General features: G+C 34.7%; 6 protein-coding genes across 6 annotated transcripts; 1 reads left to right on the forward strand and 5 right to left on the reverse strand.

Moving 5' to 3' along the window:
* Positions 1-1435: 1435 nt before the first annotated feature.
* Positions 1436-2951, reverse strand: MONOS_11183 (putative ubiquitin domain containing protein; the record flags this gene model as incomplete). Its single annotated transcript, XM_067863690.1, has 3 exons — positions 1436-2320; positions 2360-2773; positions 2835-2951. 3 exons carry the CDS (start codon positions 2949-2951, stop codon positions 1436-1438), a joined length of 1416 nt encoding a protein of 471 aa, XP_067724961.1.
* A 3031-nt stretch (positions 2952-5982) lies between these two features.
* MONOS_11184 (uncharacterized protein) lies at positions 5983-6897 on the reverse strand (the record flags this gene model as incomplete). The annotated part of the gene is made up of 1 exon (XM_067863691.1): positions 5983-6897. One exon carries the CDS (start codon positions 6895-6897, stop codon positions 5983-5985), a length of 915 nt encoding a protein of 304 aa, XP_067724962.1.
* Positions 6898-8188: 1291 nt separating this feature from the next.
* MONOS_11185 (uncharacterized protein) lies at positions 8189-11692 on the reverse strand (the record flags this gene model as incomplete). The annotated part of the gene is made up of 6 exons (XM_067863692.1): positions 8189-8714; positions 8877-10507; positions 10619-10686; positions 10745-11503; positions 11541-11550; positions 11684-11692. 6 exons carry the CDS (start codon positions 11690-11692, stop codon positions 8189-8191), a joined length of 3003 nt encoding a protein of 1000 aa, XP_067724963.1.
* Positions 11693-12717: 1025 nt separating this feature from the next.
* Positions 12718-14209, forward strand: MONOS_11186 (uncharacterized protein; the record flags this gene model as incomplete). The annotated part of the gene is made up of 4 exons (XM_067863693.1): positions 12718-12751; positions 12824-13051; positions 13235-13317; positions 13376-14209. The coding sequence occupies 4 exons, from the start codon at positions 12718-12720 to the stop codon at positions 13796-13798; spliced, it is 768 nt and encodes a 255-aa protein (XP_067724964.1). The 3' UTR covers positions 13799-14209.
* Positions 14210-18974: 4765 nt separating this feature from the next.
* Positions 18975-22019, reverse strand: MONOS_15558 (uncharacterized protein). The gene is made up of 7 exons (XM_067868443.1): positions 21962-22019; positions 21774-21879; positions 21060-21718; positions 20300-20899; positions 19903-20035; positions 19582-19734; positions 18975-19347 (listed from the first exon to the last, which is right to left on the reverse strand). Coding segments are annotated over exons 1-7 (1767 nt in total). The 5' UTR covers positions 21963-22019; the 3' UTR covers positions 18975-19232.
* Positions 22020-22103: 84 nt separating this feature from the next.
* Positions 22104-27285, reverse strand: MONOS_15559 (putative Cleavage and polyadenylation specificity factor subunit 3; the record flags this gene model as incomplete). Its single annotated transcript, XM_067868444.1, has 2 exons — positions 22104-22319; positions 22540-27285. 2 exons carry the CDS (start codon positions 27283-27285, stop codon positions 22242-22244), a joined length of 4824 nt encoding a protein of 1607 aa, XP_067724966.1. The 3' UTR covers positions 22104-22241.

Genomic DNA, 27285 nt, shown 5'->3' on the forward strand with positions numbered 1-27285 from the left:
CGACAAATCTGATAAAGTTGCAATGGAAATGGAAACGCATTCAAAGAAGAATGCAAATCGGAACGGAATTGAATGTGGATTTGGAAAATTGACGAAATCAATGAAATCTTTTTGGCTTCACTTGGAAAGGTAAATATGACATATTGACTATTGAAGATAATGTTGGCAAAAAATGATGGAGTACTCAAAGGCATATTCTGTTTGTGAGTAAGGTGTTTGTGGTGCTTTGTCAAAGGAATCAACATCTGCTTCGCTGTTGACAGCAGTTTTGCTCTTACTGTTCAAAAAACGGATGTTAGCGGACTCTTCTTTTATGTGTTGCCTTTCTTCAGAATTTTTTGTTTGATCTGGCTGTTGAACTGCACTGGAAAAATGAGGATTTGACAATTCTCCTTCAGTTGAACAAGCCTTCACTTTCAATTCTTTTGTTCCTGCTTCTTCATCGCAAAATAGAATGGAGTAGTTCTTGCCTTTTCTTTTTCGATGCTGCCTCACAATAAGGTTTTATTTAAATTTTTCAGTTATCAAAACATTTGTTATGGTTGAAAAAAAATTGAATGCAATTCAAATATCTCAGCTAAATATCAATTTAATGAGTAATTTTTTTTTCCTTTCTTTCCTTTTTTTTTTTTTTTCTTTTTCTTTTTCTTTTTTTTTTTTTTGGAAGTTTTCAGTATGTTCGTTTTCTCTCAAAAGAAACAAGCTCCTCTTCCATTCTTATCAGTTTTTCAAGCGAGCAAATGTTATTAAAAAATTCGCAATAGATTTATAAAATATAACACAACAGAAAACAAAACAGAAAATCATCCAATAAAACTTCACAAAAAAATTAAAAAAATCAAAAATAAAAAAAAAATAAAATCGCAAGCATTTTATTTATCGAGAAATCATTTAATTATTTATCCTTCTCTATTATTGAAAGAGAAAGAAGTGAAACAATTATTTTCTCTTTCAATCAAATCAAAACAAATCAATCTGAACTTTTACAAAACAAAATTTAATAAAATTATATTTAAGCCAATATAAGAAAGCAATCATTCAGTAATAAATAGTAAAAACCACAATGTTTGAATGCTTTCCATCCAGGAAAAAGAAAAAAAAAATCAATTTATCAAAATTTCGAATCTTTCATGATTTATTCTCAGATGTCGAATCAGGCAGATTGAGCTGGCTGATCCTTCATTTTCATCCGGCAAATTGGGCACTCTCCAACAGTCTCTTCCCAGTCACTCCCGCAGTTGCGATGGAACGAGTGTCCACATTTGTATATTTGTACTGAGTTTTTGTCCTGTCCTTTGTGGAAAATTCCACACACCTCCGGCACAGCCACATCATATGGCAGTGTTGGATGCTTCACAACTCTCCCACTGGGCAATGCCTCGATCTGCAGCAAAAGAAACTTTGCTGTTCCGGCTTCCTTCTCGTCGTGTGTCGTCTACTTTTCATTCCCCGCCTTCTTCCATGACATTTGCATCCTTGTCCCATCCTCTTTCACAGATGAAATCCGCCATCTGCAATCATAGAATCCCGGCTTCAGAGGCACAATCTGTTCCAGACAGCAAGGGCAGAACGGTTTTCTCCCCTGCAAATCAAATTTCTTCATTCCCCATTGGCAAATTACCTGCTTCTTGAATGCAGGACATCCCTCGTTCTCGCATATTCCTTCGATGTTGATACCACTTCCCACAACACGCCACGGTGGAGCTGTGTTGCTGAACGACATATCCACCAACGCATCCGTGTTCGTCACATCCACAAATGCATGCGACGGACAGCTCCCTCCTCCGCGTAACCTCAAAACAAGATTGATAGTAGCTTCTTTTTGAATTTTATAGTCCTTCAAAGTACGAGCATTTTCCAACTGCCTTCCAAAAAATATCATCCTCTGTTCAGATGAAAATGTGTTGTAACGATTGTATATTCTTTCTTCCAACTCCTCAATGGTCATCTCAGAATTAACATCGATTAGACGTGTTTTTCCTGAAAGTTTTTTGATGAAAATTCCAAACATTCCTTCTCTTTCTTCATGTGCACAAAGCCTATATTTATCTTTAAAGCTGAATGAAGAAATCTTCCTGTCATCATCCATTATCCTTCCTCTCCCAATGAGCGTCATATTATCTGCACAAATTCCCACTTCCGGTTCCAATATCTTCTTCAACTCTTCCACGAGCATCTCCTTTTCTGCTTCAGTGAACAGTTTATTTCCTTTGCCATAATCTATTTGCAGCGTAAGCGTTTGAGATCCATTTTGCTCAGCAGCCTCTGATCCAACATTTGATGGGTTTGAGTTAGAGGATGGAGTGGATGAGGAAGGCGTCTATGAAGAAGCCTGCTCTTGCAAACAATTCGCTGTAACCAACTGATAAATACAGCAGGACAACCCACATTGCCCGCAGTACGTTAGCTTAGATACATATTTTTCTTCTGAACTTTCCCAAAGTTTGAAACGCCCTCTTTTCCATGTTCCGGAATACTTCGTGCCCGTTTCCGAAACAATAGAAATCCATCCAACAGGAATATGTAAGTTCCCAAACACCATCGCAACGAACTCGTTTATCTCTGTATCTGGCCTCACATTTTCCACCGCAACCACTTTTCCTTTCATTTCGTTGTTGCAAACAGTCACGCGAACAGCAAACGGTTTTGAGCTGCGCGGCTCTGGCGAAATATTTTCTTCAACTCTTGGCAATAGCTCTTCATTTTCAGTGGCTGTGGCCTCCGCTCCAGCTGAAGATCTTCGCTTCACTAAATAAATTGTTTCTCCAGTATTCTGTTAATAAGATAAAGAATGACAAGAAAGAGAAGTTGAAAACAAAAGAAATGGGCCACACTTCAAGAACATCTCGCACTGTTGCATCGTCAGATACAATCTTTTGCATTTGAGTGAAATACAAATCACGCGCATCAACATCGTATTTGTTCGCAAGCCCTCGCAAAACTCCCTTCATCCAATCATCATTATTCAGATTTAATGAAATGTTCCCCTCCTTGAATGTGCAAAATTTCACTGTTTGCGTGTTCGTTGACATTCAGTTCAGTTTTCTTTTTTGATCGCAACTCTTTAAATTTTTTGTTGGATTTCGATTTTATAAAACTGTTACGTATTTCAAAAATCAGAATTTCACGAGGTGAGGGAAAAAATCTAAATGTATCTTTTTTCGGTTGTTCACCAAAATTTTTCGTTTCAAAAAAAATATGAAAATTAATGAAGGTTTTTTTTCTTTTTTTTATAAAGAATACATTTGTTCACTTTCTTTTCTTCGATCTGAGAGTTTGTAATAATTGGACGTAATGGATTTCTTTCCGAATTGTCTCTTTCCATCATTTCTTTTCTTCTCTGTGATCTTGTTTGAACAATAAACTGGATGCATTTTTGTTCTATGATTTCATTTTCGTTTTTCTCGTTTTCATTGTTCGTGGTATTTTCATGATTTTCGCAATTATACAAAGACTCATTGTCATATGGCTTTTCGAGATGGTCTGGTTGTGAGATCTCTTCTCTTGCTTTCACTGTTTCATGGCCTTCTGGCAAACGTGATTGTTGATTGATTGTCATGATGGAATCTTTTTCGTCTGGTGCAGTTGTGGATGGAGGAACCGTGGAAGGCTGTTGAATTGCTTCCTTTGTCTCCTGATTGGACGATATAATCTAGGCCATCTTGTTTGATATGTTGGATTTGAAATAATGTTTAATCACCGTGTTGCTTCTGGGGGATAATCTTGCGAATTTTGCCACCTGTTCGACTGGAGTTCCCGCCATTGTTAAGGCTGATATGGAGGCGTGTTTCAATGTGTATGGGCTGTAGTTCGAAGGGATTCTTGCATTTTTCATCATTTCGCTGGCTGCTTTTCGAATTACTATGGCTTTCAAAGGATCGTATGTTGAAGAGCTCAGAAATAGTTTATTGGAAGTTGGATTGTGAATGTTCACTCGACCCCACAAGAATTTGAAATGTTGAAACATATAAAATGTCTCCCATCCACGTTGAACTTGCAACGCCTGTAAAGCACTCTTTGGCCAGTTCACGTGACATGTTTCTTGATGCTAAAATCTCGTTCTACCACGATTCTCCCTTTTCAGTTATGGATTAATTAAACATATTTTCAATCTCCCTGGAGGAAGAGTTTCATTCATTAACTTCATCAATATTCGTTCCTTGATAATCACAACCGATCTCCTCCATGTCCAAGAGACGTGATTTGTGTTTTTCTGAAGAGATTTCCATATCTGATGCTTCCAATCGGGAAGAAGAAGAAGAAGAAGAAAAAGAACTTGAGCTTTCTCCATCGCTTCATTTGGGATCACTGTTAGTCTCAAAGGAACTTGTGGATGTGCAAGAACTGTCTCGTTTCTCCATGAAATATGAAACCCGTCTTGACATAAATTGCTTGCTGGTCCACACCATCTCGTTGATTTTGTGTTTTCTTTTGTTGCGAAGGCATCGAGTGTGATGTGCATCTGAAGCTGATTGGTGATCTCTTTAAATGTTTCTTGTTCGACTTCGTAATCTCCTAATTTTGTAAATCTCTATTGACCGTCTGAACTGAGGTTTTTCTCTCCAGGAATATGTTAAGATCTCACGACAACTTTCAGCACTTGGGTTTGATTCCATATTTTCTTCAGAAGGGTTCTGAGATTCGGACCCGCTCCCCATCGATTCAGATTGTAAACTGCTGTTGTGTTGTCTGATCGAATAAACAGATTTCTTATTTCTTGATTTCGAATGGAATTTGAGAAATGGGCGATGGCTTGATTTATAGCGAATAACTCTCTGTAATTTGAACTTTGGTTTCTGACTGGAGGTGGAAGAGGTTTGTGAAAGTCCAGCATTTGATTGTTGACTTATAGTGTTGCGCCTATGGCAAACCCTGATGCATCTGTCGTAAGAATTGCTTCTGGTCGAAACACTGGATTCAATCTCCTTGGTTGGTTCACTTTCAGCCTTTCGCTCCACTTCCTGAGGCAATTAGTTATCGATGCATTCACGCGCATTTTTCCTTTCCATCCACTCAGACTCAAAGCTTTGTTTTGAAGTTTGAATAGTTGTGACAAATTCGGGAGGCTTCTTGACACACGAATCTGGTTGCATTCAGTTTCCCTATCAACGAGGTAAACTTCTTTATCGAAACAACTCTGTTGTACTGAGCAATCCTCCTCCATTTCTTGCACTCTTTCATCAGTTCGGTTTTCTTCGATCACTTCACATATAACACAAATCGATAGGTATCCCATTGGAAGCCTAATATTTTGAGCTGCTGACTTGGAACCAAATGACATTTTTCTGAATTGACCAATAGTCCCAATTTGTTGAAAAACGAGAGGGTTTTCTCCACTATAATATTGAGTTCTTGTGGATCTTGATGAAGAAGAACAATATCGTCCAGGTGTGCAACATTTTTCACATTCCATTCCTCCCTCATTTATTTTAGAACTTTTCTCATCTCTTTTGTGAACGTTTGATGCGCGTCTTTGAATCCAAAAGGCATTCCGTGGTAAGCGTAGTATTTTCCTTTTAAAGCTTACGTAAGGAATGGCGATAATTCTTCGCTGACTTTTATAAGATAATAAGCTTGGCTCAAGTCCAATGTGACTGCGTAATCTTTTTCTTGCATAATTTTCTCCACCGTTCTGTGGTCTTTTTGCTTGTAACAAATCGTCTTGATTGCATTGTTGAGTCTTCTGCAATCCACGATCTGCCTCCAGCCACCGTCTTTCTTTCTTATTGCAAACACTGTATTCAAATGCTTAATATCCTTCTCCTGAATCAATTCGATGATATTTGTTTCCAGTTGCTTCTTGATTATCTCTGAAAAGGCTTGTTGGGATTTTTGACTCAAATGCTCCAAAGGGTTGAAAACTCCTGTTTTTTGAGTGATTCCTTTGCGGCTTTGTTCCTCCATGCAGGGATGACTCCTTTCCTAATAATTCGTGCTCCTCCAATTTCTTCCCATTCTTCTCGAAATAAACAAGTTCTTCCTTCAATCATTGTCTCTTGTCGGACTTTTGTGGGATGTTGAATGCTGTTCGTTTCTTCTAGTTAAAGAAACGACCTCTGATTGTCTTCTTGAAGCGAAACCTGAAGCTCTTGGTCGCAGTCGGATTTGGTTTTGTAGCCTTGACAACCGGGGAGCTGCTTGAAAAAATCTGTGGCAAACTGATCTTCTGGTTGGAATTGTTCTGGCTCTTAACGAACTTCTTCTCATAGGCCAGCTCGTTGTTTGCAGCTTGAATTGTTGACTCTTTTCTGTTTTTCTCCATTCTTCCAGAACTTCTGATTGCCTTTGAGTTTGAAGACTGGAAGCTGAGCTTTCCTTCATCTGTGCAGCTGCCCTAAAGCCGAATCTTCCTTGAATTCTTACAGATCTTGCATCCTTCAGCTCTTTAGAAACTAATAAAATTGCATCTGAAATTGATCCTTTTTCGTCATCTTTTTCTTTTAATTTCGAGTGTGAATAAAGCAGAATTTTAATAGCTGGATATTGATATGCTTCAGAGATCTCGCCTGCCTTTTCCAATGCGTCGTTCATCCAATTATCTGTTCTCGAAGCAGTAGGAGGGGCCTTTGGCAGAAATGGACTTAAATCATCTTCCTTCAGGTTAATAATAAGATCTTCCAAATATCTTTCTGGAAAATCCATATCGTATAAGCTGCAATCCGGATCTCTGAGAAATATTGTTTTAAAATTATTTTCTAGTAGCAAACTATCCTCGCCATGGCTTTCTTTTGCTTCTGAAGCTCCCGGGATCTGTTGGGAAAATTCAGAACTGGAATGAGAAATCATACTCGAAAACATCTCTCCCGGAGGTCCATCTGACATCATTGATGTGGCAGAATTCAACGCGGGTCCAGTGCTGAGTGGAGAGCTGGGGAGCATTCTTTTTCCAAATTGCATTGTTCAAAAAGTATATTATCTTATGAACGTTGTGATTTTTTATAATTTGACAGAATCAAATAAATTATTGAAGCTTGATGAAAGAAGTCTTTCTCCCTGCATATCACCTCTTTTCATAAGAAAAAATACGCTTCATATGTTATAAATTTAACAGATTCAATGTTAATCTTTTAAATGAAAATAATTATGTTTTATTATCAAAAAGTGGTGATAACAATTGAAGTTATAAAAAAAAGGTCGGAGTTGAAAAACATAGATCAGAGATAAATCGAGAACCAAATTATCTTTACAATAATAGCAAGATTTCTTTTTCAAACAATTACAACAATCAAAATTAAAAGATAAAAATTTTTAACCCGAGAATAACAATAAATTATATCTTTTCAAAGATCATTGAGGATTTCTAATTCTCCCATTTTATACATTAACGAAGGTTCGAAACAATATGTTCATCCAATGAAGTTTTCATTTCCTCTGAATATTCACGATACACCGATCTCCGGTTCACTTTCTTTGACGAATCATGAAAAACAGTTGTGATTTTCTTTTTGACTTTTCTTCCACATGGCCAGTTGACATTCACCATCCTTTCAAATATTGGTAATATAATTCCAAAATATCCCAAATATACGAATGTTCCTCCAAGTGAAGTTAGGAGCATCCCATAAGTTACCTTATTTGAACGTTTTGTGATAGCCACAGTTTTTTCCATTTTCAATAAAATATTAATTCCAAATCCAGTCGAAAAATACATATTCGATTCATCTTCCAATGAGCCAGCGTTAAATGAAATATGGTTTAATAGATGACCCTCTCCAGATTTATATTTGCTGCTTGTGTTCTTTTCATTCCTAAAGATCGAAGGAATAATCTCCAAAGTGACATTCAAGGGATTCGATCCATGTAGCACGAATTCTTCATTACTAACATAAATACCTTCCATTATTGACTGATAAGTATCAAGATCATCTTTAGCTTTTTTTTGTGCAGGAACAGCTGAGTCAAAAGATGCATGAATCTTTATTGCTCTGCATGAAGCATGACTTTCGGACGAGAACAATGAAAAGAATGTTGCTTGTGAATTTATAAGATTATTTTCATATTTTGACGCTTTGAGAGTTAACCGGCAGTTTTTTGTTGGAGGATAATAAAGATTGGAAGATGGCATTTGAGTGCAACTTCTCGAAATTTTTCGGAACATATCATCATTTTCACTAACATACCAATCTTTTGAAGACAATTTATGAACATAGAAAAAAAATGAATATAAAAAAAATGAGCTACAAAAATATTAGTTTGCGAGCACACCGAATAGATCAAAAGTTGTTTTTCCTAATCCTAAATTCTCAGAGCATTTTCCAGTTAATTCATTTGTGTTATCACTCCCGTTTTCTATGCATTCACCTGTATAATCAATCAAAGTCAACTCCACTTTTATATTCTTGTTAGAAATTTTTGAAATATCTGCATCGTCTACCATAGATATATCGACGGTTGATCTCGTTTCACTTGTGTTGAAGAAGAAAAATGTGATGATAACCAATAGTGCAGCACCAATAACGAAGCAAAAGGCAACTATTGTGACAAATCCGCCAAATGTTGTTTTTTTTATGTGCTTGATTGTGGAATGGGTGTCTGGATCAAGCTGATCAACATATTTATCAGAATAGCTATCCAGCTTATACAAAAACGCTTTTGTTGGTAAACATAAAAATGACAAAGCAATAATAACACCAACAAGAATAGAACCACCATAAAGTCCAATTGTTAGCCATTTCTCTTCAGCCGCTGTTGCTTCCAACGGACTTGGTTGCTGACTGACGAAATCAAAATTTGGTTTTTTGTTATTTGATGAAGCTGAACCGATTGGACAATATTGTTCATCAGTGCAATTTTCAATATTGTGGTATTCACCATTGAGAAAATAAGCACCTTCATTTTCAGAGAATTTTTATGCAGGAACTGGAAGACATCCAAACTTTTGCGATCCAAAAGCTGTTCCATATGTTCCTTTCGGGCATGGTGTGCAATTCTTATTTCCATACTCATCTGAGAACTGTCCAGGTTCGCAAAGCTGACATTCTCCATCCGTGTCTTCATAAGTTCCAGGCGAACATTGAATATATTTATCATTTAATCTGATCATTCGAAAAGTGTCAAGTGCATTCGGCAACACTGTTCCGTTTTCACTTACTTGTCTTCCACCAAAACAGACAACGCTTCTATCAAAAACTGTACAACCAGCTTCAACAACATCAAGATGTATACCGTTTGATAAGAACGATCCATTATCTTCCGTTGCGTTACAAGTCCAATTTTCAAAAACTTCAATCACCATTAAAGAATCTTTTGCTTTATTTCTATTTCTTCCTCCCAACATCACAATTTTATCATCAAGAGGTGAGGCAACTCCATCATAATTGTTGAATATTTTAAATTTGACATCATCATTGTTTGAGTGATTATTTCCACTTGTTGAGAATGACTCACTTGAATTATTTTTCTTTGTTTGAGAGCCATTTTTAGTTCTGCTAAACCTTTCATATATATTTTCAACAAATATTCCATAAAATGGAGTTGTCCCAACATTCCCTCCAAATAACAACAGTGATTGCTTCATATCTGAAGATTTTCCTTTATCAATATATGAATTTTTTTTTCTGTTTTGAAGTTTAGTTTTTGTAATATCTTTTCCTTTTGTTCCATTAATAGTTGAATCTAACTTATCAGCTGATTCTGTATAATTCTTTTTTTCTTCCTTTTCAGAAATATTATCTGATTCTTTTGATCTTGCCCACATATTTCTTACTAGAATAGATGATTTAAAATTCTCAATATGTTCTGCTGAAAACTCCCAAATGTTCAGTGCGAAGTTGAAAACATAACAACGGTCGTTTATGTATCCATCTGCTCTCTGACCACCAACAACAAAAAAATAATCCATGTACATTGTGCAAGCTGCTCCAAACACTGGATATGGCTTTGCAAAAGAATTTTTACCAAGCTGATTCCATGAATAAGTTGAAAATGAAAATCTCCACAACTCATTTGAAGGTTCAACTTTTCCGGTTTGTGGGTTTGGGCCTAAACCTCCAAATAGTAAAATGCTTCCATTTTTAAAACAGTAAGATGCCAATTCTCTTGCAGGAGGTGTTTCAGATGTTATTTCAGGTAATTGGATAAACCATTGATTTAACTTAATTACATAGATATGAAGATCGCTCAATATTTCTCCTGTAATAGGGTCTCTTCCACCATAAACAAAAAACGCTCCATTGCTGAACCCAACAATTGGATTAACTCGAGGAGATGGTGCAAAATCCATTGCTTTGATTAAACTGATAAACGGATCACCGTTGATTCTTGATAACAAATTGTGTCCAAGGATTGTTTCCGCTTTTGCTTTGATGCTTACTTTTTCAGTCCTCTCATTCGCTCCGAAATTCGAGGAAGAAGAGTGAAACGATGAGAACATTTGCTTGTTTCTCGTCTTTCCAAAAAAATGTGAATCATCGTCCTTATCAAGAAGCTGCTTTTTTGTGTGCATCTCTTCGGTCCACTGCTTCTGGAGAATTAATATCTTCTTCTGTAATATCGATTGATAAATCCTCTTTCATTATTGATAAAATATTTGAATTTATTTTTTCATCCATTCTTCCTCCCAAAATGAAAACATTTCCATCATTGTCTATCGTACAGCCACAATCCCCAAAAATAAAACAAATGTCATTTTGTTTGATTTCTTTGAATGTGACTTCTTTTTGACCATTTCCATCGATCCCAACATGACTGCAATTAAAAATGAGAATTGAATTTGATCCGAAGAATAAATTATTGGATTGCCAACCTCCAAATATATATAGAAATGTTTCATTTGAAATTACGCGTGTAGCGTGTCCAAAATTTGATCGTGACAAAGGAATATTTTTGTTATTTCCATCCAAATCTGTGATTTTCACTTCTTCCCAAGATTGAGGAGCAGCATCGATCTTTATCCTGAACATGTTGAAATCATAAACATCATCTCCTTCCGTATCTCCCCCAAAAACAACAGCATAGCCATTTGAAATAAACATTCCAGCTCCGCTGCATCGCTTTGGACCATTTTCATTCGAATTAATTTTTATTACTTTCCATTTTTTCGTTTGTGTATCAAATTCCCACAGATCATTCAGAAGCCCAGAGGCACTAATTCCTCCAAAAATATATAGCTTATTGTCATCAGATGCATATGCCATCGAATATCGAGCTTCAGGAATTGAATCTCCTTGATCCACTTCTTTCCAAACTTGTAACGAAAAATCAAATGACCAAAGCGTATTTGAGAATCCTGTGACTTTCCATCCTCCCCAAATGAAAAACGTGTTGTTGACTTTGAATTGAGCAAAAAACTTAACCAAAGGTTTTTTGCTTTCCAGAGGAACCTGAGCAGGAGTAACAAATACATGATCAAGTGTGATAACATATGCATCGGAAAGAATCACATCATTATAAGTTGTTCCTCCATAAACGAATATGCTTGGCTTTCCTTTTTCAGAAACAAAATATTGAAATAACGGAGAATAGCGAGGGTTTATTTGTGATCCTGTTGGAGGGAATACACTCACTGATTTTATTATTTTATCTTTTGGAAGCTCACAAACGCTTTTGAGACTTATAAAAGCCAGAATAATCAAAAATTTCATTTTTGATCAATTATATAAATTAGAAGGAGTGATATTTATTTTTTTAATTAATCATTTCAAAAAATGATATATAATGTTTAATACGAAAATTTTTACAACACTTTGTACATATATTTCTATGAAAAAATTTTATATCAAACGTGAAAAGTGTTAAATTGAACATTTCAAAAAAACTTAATAATCAAAAAATAATTTCATTTTGCTAATGAATAAATAAAAATAAATAGTTTTGCATTGATTATGAAAATTCCTCAAAAGTACACACATGCTCTCCCTATCGCAAATGCAGAAGATTGTCCAACCACTGATGCCGTCAATCTCCTTTTCCCTTGTTTCCCAGTGCTCCTTTCTCCATCATCCTTTTTCCCCAATAAATATCCTGTTTCAGTTGTAGTCATACACTTTTTTCCTGAAAAAAATATCTCCGAATTCTATTCTTTCCAATAACTGTCCAACTGTTGTTATTTCTTTTCGCTCTCATCCATATTCTTTGAAATAGAATTTGTTTTCTTCCCCTCTTTTTTCTGAATATTAAAATATGCGATTCACATTAGCTGATTGTCTCTCGGCAAAGCTCTCTTCTTATGATCTCCTCAGAAAAACAAAAGAATAGCAATTTATATAATTTATCAGATTCTTGCACTCTGAGAAGGTCACAGAGGGAAGCATCTTTAAAATGAACAAGACCAATTAAAAACATATACATCATAATTTTCATATATTATATTGGAAAATGAATTTCCTTCAAAAATGCTTTTCATAATAATTATCTCGCACAACTCCATCATCAACAACCCGTTTTCGCTGTATCGTACCAACGCACAAAAAAGAATCGCCTATTTAACAGAAAATATTCGATCACCGATCTCTCATTTTAACAAGGAATATTTTCGATCTTTCAAATCTGATGATCTTATATCCATAACAACAAACCAGAAAACTATTTATCGTTTTTTCTTTCTTTCTTTGTGACGCCTTGCCAAATATCACTAACAACGCAGAATGGTATAACAACTTATGCTTTCATGGTTGTTTTGAGTTCATATTTTGTACCAATTTCTTTTATCCAATGATATCTGAATTCAAATTAAATGACGAATTTTCGTTGTTTTCTGTTAGAAATGCATTTTCAAAAATGCAGACAACGAGTGGAACCGAAAGGTTTAATGGTTTGTGCACATTGTTGGATTTGAGTTCTCGATGAATGGATTTATTTTTGTTTTTCTTTGTTTTTTTTGAAGAATTGTTTTCTGAGCTTGAAGATTGTGATGAGGACGGGCAGAAACTGATAATCGAAGAGATGAATAAAATTGTTTATGAAATGAATGAAGAGGAATTCAAGTCTGTTTTCACGAAAGAACTGTTTAACAAAATGAACAAAATGATTGAAGATAAGAAACTGTCAATGGGAAATGTGCTTTTATTGTTGAAGCGTGTTGGATATTGCAAAGTTCTAAAAAATATGCAAAGTCTGCACTTTGACAACTCATTGTTGAGCAAAAGATTTGAGAAGATGATTATTAAAGTCAAAAAGAAGTAGAAAAAAGGAAAGGATGAAAGTCTCCTTGTCGATCTTTGCGAATGCTTTATTTCTCTGAGCTTTAATTTCAACCATGAATTATTGTCGATTTGCGTGCCTTACCTTGTGAAAGTTGCATTGAGGAAAGAGGAAAGCGAGGAAGCTCGTAATGAAGTGGAAATAGCTTTTCTGGATTTGTATAGCATTGGAATTGGTGTATGAACAATGTTATTTCCTTTTTGAAGTTGTTTCAATTATTCTTTATTATTGTCAGGATTTGAGGCAAGAACTATATTTGAATGAGATCAAAGAGATTATCAAATATCATCAGGAACATCGAAATCTTTCACATCTTGCATATCAGTTTGCTTGGAAATTTTTGATAAACAGATCATTTTACGATGAGAATTTTGAAGAAGTGATTGTGAATGATCTGCATTTTGCGAGAGAGACAGCAAGAGAAATCGAAGAGCTGGCAAGAAATATGGATTGGATGAAAGAGAAAGAAGAAGAAAGAGTGAATGAAACGAAAGAAGAGATTCTTTTGATGGAATGGCTCCGAAAGTTGGAGTTTTTTTTTCGCAGATGCAGAATGAGGAATGAAGAATTTGCTGGGCTTATTGAAAGCATTGTTCGGGTGTTTCGAGCAGCAAAGGATAAGCACGAAGTTTTTTCGATCAATGCATTTATGTATTGACCATAGCCATAGGTGATAAAGATATAAAAATTGATTGCTTGCTGAAAGGCGGGGCATTAGTCGATTAGATCGATACCCTAAAATAATCAAAATTTTGGATTTCTTTTTGATAGAAATAACAAATTAGTAATAATAAATGTGTTTTAAGGCATTTGAATTTTGAAATTAGGGTTTGAAGTGGGAAAAAAAGTTAAATAAAAAACTGGTGAGGGAATGTATTCCTTATCTTTTTCATCAATATGATCGCTATCAGAAGATCTGTCAGATGATATTTCTTCTGTTGCTGTTAAAGAAGAATCATCATCTCTGTCAGATTCTTTAGATTATAGGTCACTAAATTCGATCGGAGTTCCCATTTTTTTATTTTCCACTTCTTTATAAAAAAAACATGCCCTCTGCAAATTCAGAAAATTCCATAGATTTTTTTTTTTGTCGAAATAAATTATGCTATTATATCGTCTATATGGGTGATAATTTTTGAACTCATATTTTTTCTTTCGAAAATTTCGGTTCGAAAATTTCTTTTAAATGTTAACAAATGAACACTGAAAAGTGAACAGGCATATTCAAGACCTCTTAATTAATATTTCAGATCATGCATTTGTTTTTGAAACAGTTGTGATTATTAAAGCACTTGGATGGAAAATTTCTTCCCAAATGAAAACAATCTTTGAAAAATCTACATCCCGAAAAAAGTTATGATTTCAAAAATAATCACCCATATATCTATTTTGAATTCCACACGAAGGGAGAAATTTCCGAAATTCACTCCAAACAGCTTCAATAGTATTTGTGCACACGCCCTTTTCAGTTTTATATCTGTATTTATGGCATACGGTGTGATGATCGAATCCCAATGATTTCAATGATGCATTAGTCTTCCATTCGTCGGAGTAGATTGTAGAACCTGAGGAAACGTTTGTCATTATTAAAGGTAATAATTGCTCTTTTTTTCTGTTCTTTCCTCTTATGATGATGAAATTTCCTTGTCCTCCTCCAGTTTTTTTTCGACCATGCCAAAAAGCCAAATTTGCTTTTTTCTTCTTTCATGGTGATATTTTCTTTGTCTGAGCAGCATTTCATCAATTTCGACGATCTGTCCATCTTTTCCAAGCTGTTCAAAATTTTGACACAGGTTTATAACTCGAACTTATGATGATAAAATCATGAAACATGAAACTATTTCTTTATTGGCATTAAGTCACTTGCAAATATGCTTTTTTTTAATCGAATGAATATGAAGGCAGCAAAAGTAATTATTTTGAAATTACCAATCTGAAATTTTTCATATGTGTATCAGCGAACACTGTTTTTCTGAATTTGCAATTTGGACACGTTAAAAATCTATCTTGAACAGAATCCTTTGAAAAAAACATTATTGATCCGCACTTCTCACACTCCTTCTTTTGTCTGATAACACAGACATCATTAACCAATCCCGACAAATTTCTTCGTTATGAAACATTGAAAAATAAGATGAGATCTCCTTCTTTTCCTCCATTTAACAATTGTTTTTAATGATCATTGTCCCTTTTATTAAAAATTTTTCTGTTAATTTTTGATAATAAAAATGGAAATAGATCCAAGATTTTCACGTTGTGACATTGTTCATATTAATAATAGATTTCATTTGATACTAAAATAATGTTGATTTATCGATTTTTTAGGGTGTCGATCAAATCGACTATTACCAAAGTCGGAACTATTGATGCATTTTTGGAGGAGATTCATCAATTGACATTTAATTAAAATATAGGGCAATGATTTTATCTTAACCTTTTTTCTTTATCTTGACCTTTTTCTTTTTTGTTATGCTTTCAGCAATACACAAACCTGTGATAAATAAAAAATTACCAGAAATGTTTGAAATGTTTCAATTTCCTTATTCTGTATTTTTTTCAATATTTCATTTTTTACAAAATAATCGAAAATTATAATAATTTTATGTGTTGATCATTGACTTGCTGCTTTTCCATCGAATACTTATTCTCAGAAGTTTTAAGCTTTCATATCGTAATACATCGTTTTTTTTTTATAAGTTGAACTTGTTTTAAACTTTCTCAACTTGTTTTTTTAACACTTTTTCTCATTTCACACATATTTTCAAAAAACACGATTTTAAAAACACATATGAATTTGTTTCGAAATTTATTGAATTGAAAAATAAACATTATAAAAATTAAACGATTCTTGTATGTTAAAACGATAATTTATTTGTATATGTTTGGTGATTTGTCTAAATTTTTTTGTAAAATTTGCTTTTGTCAAATATTCAAAAAAAATAAAAATTTCATATTTCGATTAAATTTCTGTTCTTTCTCACGATACTTTTCAAGAATGGAAATAATAACATTGTTTAGATTTTTTTATCACGACAGCGAAATTTGGCAAGTGGAAACAGAAATTTCATCGAAATAAGAAATTTTTATTTTCTTTGAAAATGAAACAAAAGGAACTTTTCAAAAAAATTTTGACATTTGAATAACAAAAAAATCATATATACTTGCTTTTCAGTTCAAATTCTTGAAAAGTTCCTTTTCATTTCAAAACTTAATACAAATAAACGATAATAAAGACTTTGTGTATTTTTTTCATTTAAAAAAAATTTGACACAAACACTTGTTTATTAAAAAAATCGTGTTTTAAGCAAAAACAGTGAAATGAGAAAAAAGGTCAAAACTTTAATTGAAAAAGATAAAAACAAGTTAAAATAATAATATAGGAATGTGGAATTATGAAGCTGTGGATTAAAACGTTCCGTATGAAATATTAGCTTCACAGCCAGCAAGTCTTTGATCTGGGTCCTAAAATTATAAAAAATTAAAATAATTTTTTGAAAATAAAATTTCAAAATTTTTTTCAACAGAATTCTGAAAAATAAAAATATCAAGAAGTCTATTTATTTTGTTTTTATTTTAAGCTTTTTAACAAATCAAAAAAGCAAAAATAAGTTTCAAAAAAAAGGGTTGAGATAAAATTTTGAGGTCAAGATAAAATTTGCACCCAAGTGAGAAAGAGTTTGATGTTCTTTTTGGATCTCTCAGAAAAATTGAACAAAAAGACGAAAGACAAAGTTGAAGAAGCGAAAGGAAAAGAGATGAAAAAGCAATTGTTCAGAAGGTTGGAAGAAGAATGCTATGAATATCATCATTGAAATCTGATTATTGAGGTACAAATTCATCTCATATTGTTTGATAATACATTTTTCATTCAAAAAACATTGTTTGTGTGATACAAAGTTGAAAACTTATCATTTACACAATAGAATTAATTTTCAAACACACTTTCGGAATTTTTTTATTTATTTTATTTATTTATTTTTATTTTATTTATTTTTTTATTTTTTTATTTTTTTGGGCAAGATGCTTCTTTAAGGGAACCCAATTTTTTCGTTAAATCCAAGAATAAATAGCTAAAAAAATGCAATATTAAGATACTATTAATATATTCGGTTAATAATATCCAATTGATCAAAACTGAAAATAATTGAATGGTTTTTGATTCAAATCTCAAGTTTTACGAGACTTTTTTCAAACTTCTTTAAAATACTTAAATTGAGTTATTTTCAACCCAAACAATTGAAAATATCAATAATATTCAAATTCAAAAGTCTGAAAACAACATTTAAATGTTATTTAATGAATTTATCAAAAATTTTATTTTAAATTTCAATTAGGGGACAATTGTTTTTGAGAACGAAAACTCTTAAAAAGAAAAATGATAAATAAAACATAAAGCCAACACCAAAGAGTGTTGATGAAAGTTCACTTAAAAACATTGAGCCTTTTCATTAAGCTTATTTTTAATTTTTTTAGGTATTCCTATGGTAGCCTTATGCCTTTTTTTTGTTCATCTGATTGAATTTTTATAAGTGTTATTCATTCCAATTAAAAAATGAATAACTCAACAATAATTGAAGATTTTTTTTTAAAATTATTCTGTGTATTTGAACAAAAATAAAATGGAAGTCATTATAACTTTTTGATTTATAATATGTATACCACAATTATGAATGGATTTTTCTGTTTAAAATTATTCTCGGATCAAACATAAATAATTGTGAAAGTGTTCATACCGTAATTAATTTAATTGCAAAAATATATTTTAAATAATATTTTCATGTTTTGTGATGAAGTAAAAGATTTTATAACAAGTGATAGTGGCTTAACGATTAAAAATGTAGCAGCCGAACCGCAAAGTGCTACGACTGTTCCATCTCCAACATGTGAATCAAGAATTTCATCAATTCCGAAATACTCTTTGTTTTCATCATTGAAAATTGCTCCATTTTCTTTTAAAGAACGAAAAATATGTCCTCTATGTGAAAGAAGTTCTCTTATGTTTTGTCCTTTTTGTGTTAGACCACATGATTGTTATCCTCCGCCTGAAGTTATTCTTCCTCTGAAATTGGATATAATAAAGCATCCAAAAGAAAACCCTCGTAAAAGCACTGCACTACACGCAAAAATATTAGCTCCATCACAAACAACGATTTGGAATTTCCCAGATATTCCTGTTTTTAATGTTGATGAAACTTTGTGTTTATTTCCGTCACCTGATGCAAAAACTCTTTCAGAAATTGATTTGGCAAAATTCAAAAGAGTCGTTTTTATTGACTGCACGTGGCATCAAACACAAGAAATTTGTGATCATCCAAACATTTCGCATTTGACTTCTATCAAACTTCATGATCATCATACACTTTTTTGGAGATATCAGCATAAAGGTCCAGAATTTCTAGCTACAATTGAAGCCATATATTTCTTTTTTAAAGATTTTTATGAAGCTTCATGCAATGCTGAGTACAAAGGCGAGTTTGATAATTTGCTTTATTATTATGCTTTCCAATATGAGCAAATACAACATTTGTACGAAGTTGATGCACAAAAGAAAGTTTCGAAAAAACTTGTTCCAAATTACATTAGAACAAGAAGTATCAAAGATGATAATGAAAGAGAAGCAAAAGTGATAACAAAAGAAAAAGAAGATGAAACAATGAAAAAGGATAGTTAGCAATTGTTGTTTATGGAATGATTTTTTTTGAAAGTTTTCTGAGAAATTTTTCATTTGGAAAACTTTAGCAAACAGTATTTTTGTACGATTAATAATGATGTTTTCATTTTTGTATTTTTTTATGAAAAAATTCAATGATTTAAAAAAAAATATTGTTGCAATCTAAAAATTGAAAATTATCTGTTTCAGAGAATTATCGAAAGAAAAATTCTTTGTATATAAATTACAATTTTGCTCCGATTCAACATTAAATCAATGACTTTCACCAATAAAACACTCAATTTTTATGTTAAAAAAATGAACAAATGAATAAATGATTTTCCACCAACAACAAAGAAAGAAGAGTTTCTGAAAAAAACTGAAATATTAGTAAAATCGAAATCTTTTGTTTTTTATTAGAATTTTTCAAAGAAGGCTTGTATCATTGCTCTCTATTCTTCTGAAACACTCCACCAGCTACCAAACAATATGGAGCAACGGTCTGTGACACAACTCGAACATCTGTGCTTCTTGTCCAAAAAGTGTTTAACAAATATCTGTATAAATAAATAAATAAATAAATAAATAAATAAATAAATAAATAAATAAATAAATAAATAAATAAATAAATAAATATGTATGTATGTATGTATGTATGTATGTATGTATGTTAAATTATTTAGTACGTTCAAAGAATTCAACGAAATATTTTTTTTGTCACAATTAAATTTAATAGCAATGAAAACAATTTTCTAAATAATCATATTTGAAACATATTGATCATGTCACACTTCATCTGTGTCGCTAATTCCGAACGAACACCACTTTTTGTTGCCTTTTCGCTTTCTTTTGAATTTTCTTCAGACGCTTCATTTTCCGTTGGAGTTGTAGTTATTTTGCTTAAAATGGATTTTAAATCCCACAAACGGATAGTTCCATCGCTTCTGAAAAAAAAAAAGAAAAGATAAAGAAAAAAGAAATTTCGACCATTGCAAATCAAATATTAACATATAATTTTTTAAGAAACATTATTCACAAATAAATAAATAAATAATCAAATTGAAAGAAGAACATGAAAAATATATTGCAATAAATATGAACAAGCATCACACCCAGCAGAATACAGCACTTTTTCCTCTTTGTCTGTCGATAGCGACCACACAGGCGCAAAATGACTGCAAAGAGAATATATCTTCACTGGAGCTTTGCCGGCAAAGTCGTAAAAACATATTTCTCCATTGAAATCTGGAATATTTCAGATTTCATTGATTAAATAGAAAAATAAAGTGAAAATGAAATAATAAGAAAAATACATTTTTAAAAGTGAATAACAAAAAGGAAATAAATCAATTTTAAAAGAAATAAGATAAGATGCCAATCACCAGATTCAACACAAAAAAAGTTAAAAAATTACTGTTTCTTTCTTTTTTAATCTTTCATTTTTCTCATCCACTCTTCAAAGGGGGGAAAAAACCAAAAAAAGAAAAGAAAAGCAAAGCAAATTCAAACCTGCCGAAACGATTATTTCTCCGTTTTTGATCCACCTCAGTGTCGTCACTGGAGCTTCGTGCAGTTTGTATTCAATCAAAAGGCTGCCTTTCATCACATCCCACACACAGACACTGCCATCGCTGCAACCACCACACAGAAAAGGAGGCGGACTTGACGCAAATGAAACACCAGAAGATGTACTTGAAGACGAGCTCAACTGAGAAATTGGCTGTGCTTCCTGTGAATTCATCGTTTGCCACGAAAGAACTTCGACTCTTTTCTCTGTTTTCTCCTGTTCGCCTTCTGATCCTTCACTCGATGTGGAAAGAGACTCAAGATAAGGAGCTTTCCTTCTTCCTCTCTGTACTTTTGGAGCTTCTTCCTGTTTAACTTTCCTTTCAGGCATCAGATATCGCACTGGAGTTGATACCACAAGCGTCGGCGAATAGTGCGAAAGATGATTATTTGTGATCACATTCGCCCAAATACGCACTATGCCATCTGAAGCAGCTGTGGCAATTAGCCGGCTGCAGGGAGACATCTGAACATCGTAGACAGCAAGCTGGGCGTGGGTGAATATGCACACGCACCGGAGTGAGTGGAGAGAAAACAGTCGGGCTGAAGAATTATATTTAAATATGAATTGAGAAAATGTGTTTTTAAGATTTTATATGAAAAGAGGAAAAAATGGAAAATAAAATATTTATTCACATTTAAAATAAACGATAATAAATAAAAATTCCAATTTAACAAATGAAAAATCAAACGGTCAACAAACCAGTTCCATCTCTTCCACACGAAAGCACAAATTGCTCAATTTCTCGATGTGGAGTTGGAATTTCCTTCACTTTTGGCAGAACGCCTTTTACAAAGTGGGCCTTCCACACCTCGCTGCGGTGGCCTATCAGAGTTGCACGGCTGATGGTGTGGTTGTATGAGGAAAGAAGTGAAGTGGATGATAAAGCGCGGGAAGTGGGTGATAAGTGAGATGGAGATTTTGAAGTGGAAGGAGTGGGGAAAAGAGCGCTCTGCTCTTCCAAATTTCTGCGCGTTAGGAAAATCGGAGGAGAAGGATTATGCTGTTTTTCAAGTGAAGATGAACTTGAAGAAGATGATTGAGATGATGAATCTCGTTTATTGCTTTTCATTTGTTTGAATTGCTCCCTTTCTCTATTTTCTTTTTCTCGAAGATAAATCAGATTTCTCCAATCTCTTTCCATTTTTCTTTCCATTCTCGAAAGAAATTGCATTTCTTTTTCAATGTTTTCACATTCATAATGCAAAACTGACATCGGATCACGAAATTTTGGAGTTTTAACAGGTTTGTGATCATCATAATCCGTTAAGCAAGAAGAAATATTAAAAATTTCTATTGAGCTATCGGTCTTGCAAAGAAGCATCATCGAACCATCTTCGGAAAAAGAAATAGAAGATATTCTTTAAAATATTGAATAACTGAGTTAAAAGCAATATAACGCAAAGAAATACAAACAAATCAGATGAATTGAACATTGTAAACAAGAATACAGATGGGTTATAGGCACTGACGATAGAATCAATCGTTATTTGTGATTCTTTCTCTTTTTCAACTTTTCGCACTAAACAAAAATTAAAATGAAATACAAGTTATAAGTGCAAGATAAATTAAAAATGTATGAAATTAAAAATTAGAATAATAACTTTTTTTCTTTTGTACCCTTGAAAAAGCAAGTTCAAAGGAACAAAAAATCACTTTAGTGGGTATGATCTGTCAATTATTTGGAAAAGATAATTAATCTTTCAGAGTTAAAGGGAAAATCACATTTACATCAAGAAACTTCATTTTATTAAAAATAAATAAACCTCTAAATTCCGTTAATTTTCAATGATTTTCTTGAAGTGTATAAATACAACCACCATTTTTGAATTTTATGGATAAAAAATAATTGATAGTATAAATGAAATAAGTTAAAAGTATCTTTCATCCAATTGAGTCTTCAAGCATTTGAAGTATCTGTTGCAAAGATTCAAGTTCTTGCTTGTCTTGGCAGTCGATAATCTACAAAAAATAATGATGTTAGCATTCATCAAATATTAATAGATAAATTTTTAAAAAAGATAGAAAAATGAAGAATAAAAAAGATAGAAAAATAAAAAATAAAAAATCAAAAATCAAAAATAAAATGTTAATTAATAAAATATAGATACAAATACAAAATAAATAATTTATTTATTTCTTTCTTTCTTTCTTTCTTTTTTTCTTTTTTAACCCCTCACACCTTCTGAGTCCAATTAATATCTGCCATCAGCTTCTTCTCATCATCAATTATCACTCGAATAATCGTGTCTTCATTCCCCTTCGCTGTTATCATTTCAACTCCTTTCTCTCTCTCTCTCTCTTTCTTTCTCTCTCTCTCTTCATTTTCTTCATTTTCTTCGTCTTTTTCCTCAATTTGCTTAGAAACTTGCTCGATTTCCTTCACAACACCCAAAATTTCGCTCTCTATTGCTTTTTCTGCTTGTAACAATTCTTTTTTTTCTTCTTCTTCTTTCTCCTCCTCTTCTTCTTCTTTTCTTTCTTCTTTGTCTTTTTCTTCTTTTGCGTATTGTTTTCTCTTTCTCTCTTCTTCTCTTTCGTCTTCTTCTTTATCTTCTTCTTCCTCCTTTCTCTTCTTCTTCTTCTTCTTCTCTTCTTCTTCATTAACATTTCTTGTATTTTTCTTTCCTTCTTCTCCTTCTCTTTCTCCTCCTTCTTTCTCTTTCTCTTTCTCTCTCTCCTTCTTCTCCCTCTTCTCCTTCATCTCCTTCAACTCCACCCACAACCTCATCAGCTTCTTCCTCTCTTCTTTCTTCTTCTTCCTCAGTTCTTCTTTCTCCCTCATCTTCTCCCTCATCTTCTCCATCTTCTCTTTCCCTTTCTCTTTCTTCTTTCTCTTCTCGTTTTCTTCTCTTCCTTCCACCACAACTGACGAATATCGCTCTAAAAGCACAGAAATCAACGAAGAAAGCATTCTTTGTGAGCATATTTCAGAAACTGCTGAGGAAGAGAGAGGAAGGATGGGGGAGTGAGAAGAAGAAGAAGAAGAGGAAGAAGAAGAAAGATAGGAAGAAAAAGCAGATTTAGATAAATAGAGAGAAGGAGAGGAAGAAGAAGAATTTTTGTTAGTTTTTGTTTTAATGTCTTTATTTGTTTCTTTCTCTTCATTGTCTTTCTCTTCTTCCATCTTCTCTTCATTCTCTTCTTTGCCTTCTTTTCCTTCTCCTTCTCCTTCTCCATTTTCCTTCTCTTTCTTCTCCTTCTCCCCCTTCTCCTTCTCTTCTTTCTTTTCCTTCTTCTTCTCCTTCTCCTCTTCCTTCCTCCTTCTCCCTCTCCTTCTCCATCTCCCCTTCATCTTCTCCAATGTCTTCGATGTCTGCACAACCAATGCCATCGCCACATCTGCCACACAGTCGGCGTCTTTGTTTGCTTCCCACTCAACCACGAGAGAAAGAAGAGGGAAAGAGGAGAGGAGGAAGAAGGGAAGGGAAGAAGGAGAGGAAGAAGGAGAGGAAGAAGGAGAGGAAGAAGGAGAGGAGGAAGAATTTAATGATGATGACCGTGAATGTGTTTGAGATAAAGATGAAGCGAAAGAAGAAGAAGAAGAAGAAGAAGATGATGATGATGATGTTATTGAAGAAGAATTTTTGATAAATTCTTTCATTTTTTCTCTTTCTCTTTCTCTTTCTCTTTCCTTTTCTTCTTCTTCTTCTTCTTCTTCTCTTTTCCATTCTTTCTTCTTCATCTCTTCAGAAATCAATCTTTGCGGAAGACAAAAAAACCCTTTTTTCTTTGAAATCGCATATTTAACAGTAACACACTCATCGATTATCCATCTTCCTTCTCTTCTTCCTCTTCCTCTTCCTCTTTTTCTTTCTCCTTCTCTTTCTCTTTCTCTTCCTTTTTCTCTTTCTCCTTCTTTTTCTCTTTCTTCCTCTCCATCTTCTTCTTCATCTTCTTCATCTTCTCTTCTAATGCTATCTTCAAATGCCTTCATAAACACATGATCCAAAATCTCAAACGGAATTTCATAAAGATTTTTACTTGATTTTCGTGGTTTTATATGTTTTTGTGAAGAAATTTCATTTTTTTCTTTTCCTTCTTTTATTTCGTTTTCTTCTTCTTTTTCCACTTTTATTTCATCATTTTCTTCTTCTTTCTCTTCCTTTTCTTCTTCCTCCTCCTCCTCTTCTTCTTCTTCTTCTTCTGCAAAGAAAAAGTCTTCTTCATCACTTTCATCTTCATCATCGTAATCTTCCTCTTCCTCTTCTTCCTCCTCCTCCTCTTCATCATCATCATCTTCTTCTTCTTCTTCTTTCACATTTTTGCTTTTTCCTTTTACTTCCTCTTCTTTCATCATCTTCTTCTTCCCCTCCTCCTCCTCCTCCTCCTTCTCCTTTATCTCTATCTTTCCTTCTCCTTCTCTTTCTCCTTTTTCCTTTCTCTCTCCCCTCCTCCTTCTCCTTCTCCCCCTCATCCTCATCTCCACCCTCACAGGGCATTTCATCACTTTCAGCGGCGAAAACAGCCCAATCTCCTTCGCCAGCACCACTTTCTTTACTCCCACCACATCTTCCACCAAAACAGAGTCAATTGCTCCTACCCCTTCGCCTGTGCCCAGATGGGTGTGGAGGAGATGTGAGAGGGAGGAGGAAGAGGAAAGGGAAAAGAAGGAGGAAGAGGAAGAGAGAGAAGAAGAAGAGGAGGAGAGGGAAGAAAGGGAAGAAGAAGAAGAAGGATCAATTGAAAGTTCATTGTTATTATAATTATTATTATTGTTATTGTTATTGTTATCAATTGCAACATTTTCTGTTTTCCCCTCTTTTTTCGCTTCGTTCTCCATTTCATTCACAAATTCTGATATTTCATCCATTTCATTGCTTTCTCTTTCTCCTGGCATTGCCATTGGATCTGAGGGGGAGGAGGAGGAAGAAGAAGAAGAAGGAAGAGAAGAAGAAGGAAGAGAAGAAGAATTAGAAGAAGCAGATGAAGAAGAAGAACTTAGCTGACTCATTCTTGGTATGCTCATAGAAGTCCTGATAATCTCACTCACAATTCCCCCAACCGCCACGGCGTGGATGCGCCGGAAAAGCGGAATATTCAAAGTTTCCGTGTTTGCCGGTGCCAAAATAAGCCCCCCATGTTCCTTTTCCCTCGCCTCTATCATTCCAAAGGAGGTTCTATTTGAAGAAGAAGAAGAAGAAGAATACTGCTGTTGCTGCGATTGTTGCATCGATTGGTTATTCGCCTGCCCTTTTTGTAAATTTGGTCCTTCTTTCGCCTCCTTTCCTGATGATGCTGCTGATGCTCCTGAAGAAGCAGAAGAAGAAGAAGAAGAAGAAGAAGAAGAAGAAGCAGACACACCTGTTGTTGAACCACTTGCTCCTTTCTCTGCTCCAACTTTCGCATTCACATTATTATTACTATTATTATTATTGTTACTTCCACCTCCACCCCCCATCGTCATCATTGTCATCATCTGCGCCTTCATCATCGGCCTCAGCTTCTTCTGCAGATCGCCCATGACTGTCTTATCTCCATGCACCAGCACCACAAACTGCGGCCTCAAAGCGGACAACAGCTGAACTGTCTGTGCGAAATCGCTGTGTGCCGAGAAGGAGATGAACTCTGCGCTCAGCCTCCGCGGAATCGCTGCCCCGGCCTGAGTCACGAGCGTTTTCAGCTCCATTTTCAAGTCGTGTGCAGGTGTCCCCTCGACAGAATAGCCTGGAAGCACCACGCCGTTCAAGGGAGAAGGAGCCCAGCGCTCCAGAAGCAGGCGAGAAAACCCGTTCTGCATCATCCCGGGCGACGCAAGCACGACACAAGGGCCAGCGTCGATGAAGGATTCGCTTTTCTCGAGTGATATGATGTGCTTGAAGGAGAGGAGGCCAGACATGGCGCGGGAGGCGGAGGAAGTGGAGGAGGCGGTGGCGGAGAAGGGGGAAGAAGAAGAGGAGGAAGAGGAAGTTGTTGTTGATGATGTATTTGTTGATGGTTTTTGAGCAGTGTTAAGTGGATTTAACTGAGTCGAATTGGAAGAAGAAGAAGATGATGATGATGATGATGATGATGATGATGATGTTGAAGCAGCACCAGAGCCAGTTCCTGGCAACGCTGCCTGTGTCTGCGCATAAGCCGAGGCCGACAGCGCTGTTGTGTTCGCACCTGCACCTGCACCCGCACTCATATTAGCTGCCCCTCCAATCTGCCCTCCTCCTTCCTTTGCATTCCTCCCAACTCCTCCTTGTTCTCCCGGCACTTGCCCCATCGCCATCATCTGCATCTGCATCTGCATCTGCATTCTCCGCCTCGCATTCTCCCTCCTACGCGCCCCGTCCTCTGAAAGCAGGCGCCGCGGGTCGTCTGCGCCAAGCAGGCCGCCGACGTTCTCTGCACCGTTCACGCTGTCGCACAGCTGGTCGATGTAGTTGCGCATGATGGGCAGCGCTTTGTTCGCAAGAGACGACACGTAGAAGATCGGGAACATCCGCATCTCCCGGTGCTGCTCCCAGTACTCGTCCAGAATCAGCAGCAGCTCCTGCGCACGCCCCAGTGCAAATATCGGAATCAGGCAGCGCCCGTTCCGCAGAAGGATCTTTCTCACTGAGTCCAGAAACCGCTTTTCTCGGGTTTTTTGAGACTCATGTGTTCTAACTCCATAAGTGGACTCCATTATTAAAATGTCCGGGCTCGATTGAGGAATTTCTGCTCCTTTTAATAGTCGATCTTCTTTTAATGAAAAATCTCCTGTGTATAAAAGTGAAATCCCATTTATCCCAATCCAAAACATTGCAGCTCCAAGCACATGTCCAGCATTGTAGCATGTGACTGTAATTCCGTGATATTGTATCACTTCTCTGTAATTAATAGTGTCTATTTTTTTCAACGAAAAAAGAACATCTTCTTCTGTAAATCTTGGATCTTCGCTGACTCGCACATAATCAGTCACAACAATTTGGTAAAATGCTTTTGTCGCAGGAGTCAT

The sequence above is a fragment of the Monocercomonoides exilis genome (genome assembly GCF_001643675.1).
Source record: "Monocercomonoides exilis strain PA203 chromosome Unknown scaffold31-1199392, whole genome shotgun sequence".
Classification (NCBI taxonomy): domain Eukaryota; phylum Preaxostyla; order Oxymonadida; family Polymastigidae; genus Monocercomonoides; species Monocercomonoides exilis.